Source organism: Schistocerca serialis, chromosome 3, assembly GCF_023864345.2.
Source record: "Schistocerca serialis cubense isolate TAMUIC-IGC-003099 chromosome 3, iqSchSeri2.2, whole genome shotgun sequence".
Taxonomy (NCBI): domain Eukaryota; kingdom Metazoa; phylum Arthropoda; class Insecta; order Orthoptera; family Acrididae; genus Schistocerca; species Schistocerca serialis.
Window position 1 is genome coordinate 1,019,569,507 of NC_064640.1, and position 8,392 is coordinate 1,019,577,898.

The window sequence follows — 8,392 nt, forward strand, 5'->3', positions numbered from 1 at the left end:
ATTTCTCCTAGGTAACATAGCTGTTCCAAACTTATCTAAATTAGCTCTCATGGCTTCATTTGAATGTCAATAACAGCCGAATACAAGCATTGCAAAAATATGTTTGGATATCCACAATGAATACTTTACAAGTATTTTTACATTTGCTGCAGAGTACAAGGTGGACATCAGCAACACTGTAACACCCTTTCACTGATTTTATTTAGGAGTAAGGGAGAAGACTCACTGAAAGGCAGACATGCAGCATAGTCAATAGGTACACAAACACAAGATACAGAGCTTTGCTAAGTGTCTGTTTTGTGCGAGTTTTCCCTACAAGCTTGAAAAAGGAAGTGCATGCCAAAAGCTAGTAAAGCTCTAACTTTTGTTTGTGTACCTATCAAAGGTGCAGCACTTCTGCCTTTGGTGAGTCATCTCCCTTATTCCTAAATAACTTAATTCTCAACCATACCTTTCAATACGTTATTTCATCATTTTATGCACTTGTGAGGGGAAGCATTTAGTAATCATTTTGATGGCTGAAATTACTGATTTAAATGAACCAAAAAACTAACTACAGCCAATCAAACAATGTTTACCATATTCTGCTGCAGACCACAATTCTAAATAATGTAAGAGATGTAACCCCAACATCTTAGACTTAGTCACAATGGAAATAAGTAAGAATATTGTCATTTCATGATGATAGGTGAATCTGCTGATAAGCAGTGGTAAGGAATGGGTTGAGGGTTATACATAGTGGGGAGGGGGTGGGGGGAGGTGAAGAGTGTGTGTGTGTGTGTGTGTGTGTGTGTGTGTGTGTGTGTGTGTGTGTGTGTGTGTGTGAGAGAGAGAGATAGAGATAGAGAGAGATAGAGAGAGAGAGAGAGAGAGAGATAGAGAGAGAGAGAGATAGAGAGAGAGAGAGATAGAGAGAGAGAGAGATAGAGAGAGAGAGAGAGAGAGAGAGAGATTGTTATCAAAGCACTTTTTTTTTATTAGTCTTGCCATTCTGTTGCCAGCTTACACATCATTTCCTGGATACCTCTTTCAACGAGGTCACAAAGCTATTGCCTGGAGTCAATCAAAATTGCTCTGCCACCATATGGTTGGCAGGACAGGTTAATTTCACTGGATGATCACTGGGAACCACATTAAAACTGGATCAGTATGGCAAGATTGGGATTCAATCATCCTCTACCTGATTTTAAAGAAAACCAACTACTTCTCAGCACCATGTCCAAACCTGGCATTACCTTCAGTCAAACAGAATAAACTTTTAAATCATTGTAACTACATATAGAAAGTCAGTTTAATGAAGGTACTTGATTAAACAATTACCACAGAGTAAACAAACACTGAAAGTAGCTAGTATTTGGTAAGTATCAGTTTACAGTGTATTGCTTCATAGTATTCCACTCTTCAAAAACATCAAAGCAAACAGGTTTGCACTGTTTAAGATTCTGATAAAGTAAGCAGTTGACCAGTAGGAGTTCCCTTCAAATATTAAGATTTGAAGCTATTTGTGATACATTTCCTTCATTAGTGCATTATTTACATGATTCTGTCAGGCTTTATATCATGGTACTTAATTCATGAAATGTGAATGTTCATATTCATTAAATACATTCACAAGATACAGGAATTTAGGAAGGCATTTGACAAGAAACAGAGTTTTTGTTATGTGTATCATTATTACTGAATCTTTTAGTATCAACTATAACAAGTCTTCAACAAAAATTAATGAACATAACATTATTATGAGGCAAATGACAAAATATCACAACACACAGCAAAAACACTTACAGGGACAAAAGCATCTGACAATTTTTTTTATTTTAAAAACTGTTAAGGATCAGAACATTATTCTACAAAAGGCATTTCATAAAATAAGGTATTCTGAGGTGTTTTTAATTTAATGCTATAAAACATTTGTACAAATACAACATCATATTCTGGTGTCATGTGCAGACTCTGTATCAAACATGAGCCTATGAATATAATCATTAATGGTGTTTAAATGGGTCACAAATCATCTTAATACTGCAACAACCATTCAAAGTTTTGAATTATTTTAACAATTTTATGCTCCCCTTCCAACAACAATAGCAATAAATTGCTTTCGTAATGCACTGGCAGTGAAATGAATATTCTGAAAATTTAACAATTACAGCATTTATGAGAAGCATTTATGTCTCATTAACTCTTTACACATTGAACAGTGGCAGGGGAAGAAAAACCTCCTAATATTCATAACAACGACAGTTCTTGCAAATATGAAGAGTCATCAAATTTCCATTAATCTGCAGTCAGACTGCTACCCGCATTAACAGTTCACACATTTTTGTCATTAGAGCTACGAAACAAAAATAATACATTAATGAAACACAAAAATGAAATTATGAATCTGCAACTATTTGACAGTAATGTAGCTGAGCCACTATAATTTCACTGTCAACGTATCAGCCATTCTACTTCTTCCTGTAGACCCACACATTACAGAACAGTGTTAGATCAGTATGAACACTAAGAGAATCTTTAGTAGCAAACATCCCCTTTCCTTCTGATCTAAAACACTGTGTGGACAAAAACAACAGACCGTACTTTATGGATTTAAACATTATCAGCCTTCTGTAAAATCCATACTGGGCAGTAGTGATTTCGTACATTTCAACACATCAAAATGCAAAATCCACTAATGTATTATAACTGTAGTTTCCCAAAATAACATTTATTTTTCCTTATCTTGAGATTCATATTTTATATAAACCATATAGCTCATTTTGTATTTCAAATAAAGTATGGAAACCTGGCAACAACAAAACAGTTTTCTTCTTTCAGCAGCCAAGAGATTTTGAAAAAAGAAAAAATTAATCACAGATATCTCTCATCCAATAGTTAGAACCATACAGTATATTGAAGCTGGAAAAAATGAACTAAAAATCCACATGCAATTCAGATTGCTCTGGAGCCATTGAGAAGTACTGATAAAGACTAAATCAAGCAAGTGTCTCAAATTGTCCAGTTATATAGTCCATTTGTTAATTTACTAATACTCACTAAAACAATACTTCAAAAGTCAAGCTTTGTTCCATATGCAGAAACCTGCTTCGAATAAAAATTAAAATACAAGCTGCCATTTTTATCTCAATGTGAACTAACATTTATACTAATGAACTTCTTGATATGTAAATAAGTGCCTGTTACACTACATTATGAGAAGTTAAAGCATCAAACTTTAAAGGCTTTTGTATTCTGACATCAGTAAACGATAAATTTCTTATATAAAACCTCCCATACAATACTTTGAAAATGTTACACTAACAGTCTAAAACTAAACTATTAGATTCACCCTAATGTTATGAAAATCTGTTTAATCCAGTCAATCTGTAAAGACAACAATGCCTTATGGAAAACAATTAGGAAAGATGGCTGGTTACCTAATCTAGTTAACCATCATTTAACAACATGTTCTTCAATTGGAACACTAGCAAATGAACCTTCACAGTTCCTTACATTTCCAATAAATGATCAGAAGAAGAAAATGGGGCCACAGTAGTAGTACTGCTACATAAAGCTATACACTTCTCAAGTGACTGCAAAACTGAAGCAACATCCAAAGAAGACACGAAATCCATACTACTGACTACAGCCATTCAGACTGACAAGCGTTTTCAGTTCACATGCCACAAATGACAAGTGAAAAAGAAGGAACAAAATTGCTTGTAACATTAGATTTAAAAATATATTTATGATGATTCCACCCTCCTCAAAATTTATAAATAAATAATTCATATTTGTACTTGTGGCATTACCCCATTTAGAAGAAGGACAATTCCTCAAACAGCTAGACACTACTTTAGCTTCTACAAAAAATGGAGAACACACAAGCTCTATGCAGCAGTAATTAAAAATAAATAAATATACTATTAACAAATTATTGCACTGGAGTTCAAGTTATGGCACCAGTTTTCCTCTATGTTACGTGCAGACACCAACAGTCCCTTCATCACCTCTGTTTTAATGCAAACAAATGTTTTCTACTAACATCTGTATATGTAACAAAAATTAATGTTTCTCTTGCTAATAACATCTCTTGCATTTATGACAAGAAATTTTAGGAGTGATGTGACATTACAATGGGCTGCAAATTGTTATACATCACTGACAAGCCAGGCCAACTGTCAGATTATGTAATGCTCCTGAACTATCAACAGTGTTAACTTTCACACATTCTCGTCCACATGAAGTAACTACTAAACAACTCTGAACCATTCCACAAACTGTTATTCCTATAAATCGATTCAGAAGTGAACCACACAAAAAATTAAATTTTATCACAAAGAAAGTACAACACTTAATGATTTAACAGACATGCCATTGAAACTGGGGCACGTTCATTGCTTACTCTTTTACACAGCATAATTACTTCTGGTGCTGTTATTCTGAAATTATATTTGTACATTGCACACAAATTACAGAAGCATGGCAATTTTCGATACTGCATTCCGAATTCTGGTGCAAACTCCTCAAAATAAAACAAAAGAGTACTTTCTGAAAGTCTGCTTTCACATGTCATTTTAAGATCTAATTATACACACGATCTACTACCCAGGGCACACTTCATAAAAAACACAATCACATGCATTCTCTTAGATGAACCGGCTCGAATTACTACAGGATAAGAGTAGTACTATATAAACTCATTACTTTAGCATCTAAAATACATCTGACTGTATGCTAACTGGTATATATCAGATCCCACACTGCTAATTTAACAACGCATGAGCATGTCTCAGGCTTACTAAATGAAGAGGTGAAAACAGACTTGTACCTTTTCCTGTGACACCAAGTTCTCAATAACAGGGCCCATTAACTACAGAGGATTATTCAAAACTCTGCAAATTCTTTGGCACACTTCTCGGTGGAAGAGATTCTTAGTGCTTCTTCCTCATAATCGTCAAAATTACTTGTATCTCCTGGTCCCTTGCAGCGTGGGATAAATGGTGCCTCAATCTTCTTCTGGAACACTGCTATCCAATCTGTTGATGCAAACCACTTATGACCCTTAATATCGTTGACACCATTCTTTAGGTTTCCATATCTCTTTGTTAGATCAACTTGCAGAAGATTTCTAAGCAGATCTTTTAAATCAGAGCCAAAATGTGAAGGAAACCTTACTTTCCCAGACACAATTTTCTCATAAATCTGGATTGGCTGATCTGCAAAAAATGGTGGGTAACCTGCTGCCATTTCATAAACAAGTACCCCTAGAGCCCACCAATCTACAGCCTTATTGTAACCTTTGCTAAGAATAATTTCTGGTGCTAAATACTCTGGAGTACCACACAGGGTCCAGGTACGGCCTTTCACTCTCTTAGCAAATCCAAAATCAGTTACCTTCAGATAACCCTGAGAATCAATTAGCAAGTTTTCTGGCTTCAAATCACGATAAATCAGATCCAAATAGTGTAGGTACTCAAATGCAAGTACAATCTGAGCTGCATAGAATCGTGAATGTGGTTCGCTAAAGCGGCCGACCTTACGAAGGTGTGAAAACATCTCACCACCCGGCACGTACTCCAGCACCATATACAAGTTGGAATTGTCCTTAAAATGATACTTGAGACTCACCAAAAATGGAAAACTGATGGCTTGTAAAATCCTCTTCTCATTCAACGTGTGCTCCACTTGCTTCAGTTTGACAACCTTCTGCTTATCCAGGATTTTCATTGCGAAGTATTCTTTCGTCGGCTTATGTTGAACTATCATAACTCTGCCGAAGGAGCCCGTTCCAAGTGTCTTTATTCGTTCGAAGTCGTCTAAGCTTGCAGTGTTCGTTGGATTCTTCTTCCACTTCTCCTCGAAATCTTCTTTGGCTTGATCCAAAAATTCCTTGACACTCTCGGCTGCGTCAACTTTCTTGTTGGCCGTTGCGGCATTATTGCCCATGATGGTGACGCTTAAATCTGCCAGGGCTTCCGATAGCTGCTATCTTACCTTCCGCGCACCCAACTAATGCAACACCTCGCTTTGCTGTTTACTAGGCAAATTTAACCCAACAGTCGGACACTGTCGACAACTGACGCTCACTCACTGTGTCAACACCAACAATTTTGTAGGATAAACATCTTCATTCGGTCCATCAATCGCCTCAGAGACACTACGATTACAAAGACGAAATTTCAGCACTTACACAACACACAACATCCGTCCACGAGACCTTCTCTACTCCGTCTGCCGTATGGTCTGTCCCGCCACGGACTCCTCGTAAGACAGACTACTCCCACTCCAGCGCTCGGTCAATTCCGCTAGACAGAAAATGTCGGTAGATGGCAGCACGCGGTACCCAAACAGAACCGCGCGCCGCCTGTGACGCGCTGTGGAACTACACAAGAGCTAAGCGGGACTTACGATTTCTTTTTGATGCAGTGCTCCAACGGAACTGATTCTAAGCACGAGTTGTCATTCATGCCCCATGGCCATTTTGACGTCAATATGGAGGGAGTTATGGACAATTATCCTGTTCCGGTCGCTACTTCTCGCTCGTGTAACTTCTTGGCTGTAGCAAAACTGACAATATCAAGTGACTGCAGATCAAAAAGTAGTAACTGTTGTTGTGAGAGTTGGATACAAGATGATTAGTACCGTGTCTTTCTTCTAACTGACACTGTAAAAAATATTGAACATCGTGATCAACAAACCGGGTTGATATATTCTACGTATTAGTAGTAGCTTTGTGTCGAATGCTTCTACATACGGAGCGTAGAAGAAACTAAGCAGAATCACTCAGCACCCTCAATCTGAAACCAAGTACAACGAAACAGATACCAGCAACTAAGTCTTTTACTTCTTCGGTTTTTTATGTTGACTTTTAAAACATCCCACGCAACAATGATACCTTAGAACAAAATTGGTGTGGTAATACTCACTAAATTACCGTATATAATAAATTCTCCGTGTAGCTGTTATTCGTTGTCCTGCGCGTGAATTCACATGTAAATGAGGCTGTCACATGGAGAAAAAATACAACAGGGATTTACATGTTGTACTGTGTCGCATTACCAAGCCCAAGTAAGAATTTATGCCTCTCGCTGCGAGGGCTACATTTTTTCCGTAAAAATGCACTTCTTTTTCGACGTACTTCCTCTAGGCAAGAAACGCCCGCAGAAGGTAATGATGGGAAGCGGGGGGGGGGGGGGGGGGGGGGGAGGGTTCATCAGTGGGGACCATTGCCCCTTGTGAGAACTCATGTAGTTTCCGAATATGGAAAGGATCTGCAACCGCAGGACCCTGATTTTTATAACATAAAATACGCCTAAAAGTAACACTAAAATTCTCGGAAAATATCGATAAAATGACCTGAAAATGTGTAACTTGAGTTATAAAATGTACTTAAGTAAGGCAAAACTCTGTAGGAGGTTGGAGCTGAAGTACCAAAAGGATAGTTTATTCAAAATCGCAATGTTCTTCTTTAAGAAAGCTCATTCTCTGAAGATGTGCGAGAATTGTCGTATAGCTATGTCACATTATTGGAGTGTATAGCAGCAGCAAGCAGAGAGGTTCTTGAAAATGAGGGAAAGTATTTTGTTAGACAACATGTACTTGTAGTTAGAAAAACTTTCAGTATTCACTGAAACAACTGGAGAGTGCACTCAGTACTTTTCCTTTAACATCAAAGACGAATCTTAAAAAAGTCGACACATGGATAACGATATTTCAATACATTTGGTACAATATCGATACAAAATGGACCTGCTACTCAACAACAGCAAGTGACGCGACGATGACATAAAACAGATGAACCATCAATTTATTTTCAACATGCACGTAAATATTCTTGAACAATATTGTTCCGTTTTGCCTAAATGTACGTGCAATTGACTGTTGTTGTCAACACCTAAAGAATGAATTGTCATGTCATAAATGGACGCACTTTTCTGCCTATAATGCTTCTGAAATTAATGATCCAAACAAACAGAAAGAAAGGTTCATCTCTAGCAAGAATCCATATGCTTGAATATTTCTGGTATCTCAACTGCAGATTTTTTAGCGCTCATTTAACTTTAGGATTCTGTATCTCAAAATGAACAAAAATGGACTTGTACCACTATTGAAATAAGCTCTTCAAATGTACACTTCTGTAACCAGAATGTTCGGTAGTGTCGTACTTGTGAACAATGCGTATCTAAAAAGGAAAGAAAGGTTACAGGTCAACAAACTCCGGGCAATACTAATAAGCTATAATAAAAATAAAACGAAGCTCCCGGTAGACTGAAAAACGAAACTACTACATGTGTTCGCGTTCCCATTAACCCTAGGATGCATGGTGCCGAAAACACACGTGAATGCATATGCAGGGCCTCCAAGACCCTGCCCTAATTTAAAACTTTCCTCTTTTCGTAAAATCATT

The 8,392-nt window shown here is 37.3% G+C and overlaps 1 protein-coding gene across 1 annotated transcript; it reads right to left on the reverse strand.

Annotated features, from left to right (window-relative positions):
* Positions 1–1,794: 1,794 nt before the first annotated feature.
* Positions 1,795–6,274, reverse strand: LOC126471477 (cAMP-dependent protein kinase catalytic subunit 1). The gene has a single exon (XM_050099680.1). It carries the CDS (start codon positions 5,929–5,931, stop codon positions 4,870–4,872), a length of 1,062 nt encoding a protein of 353 aa, XP_049955637.1. The 5' UTR covers positions 5,932–6,274; the 3' UTR covers positions 1,795–4,869.
* Positions 6,275–8,392: the final 2,118 nt, after the last annotated feature.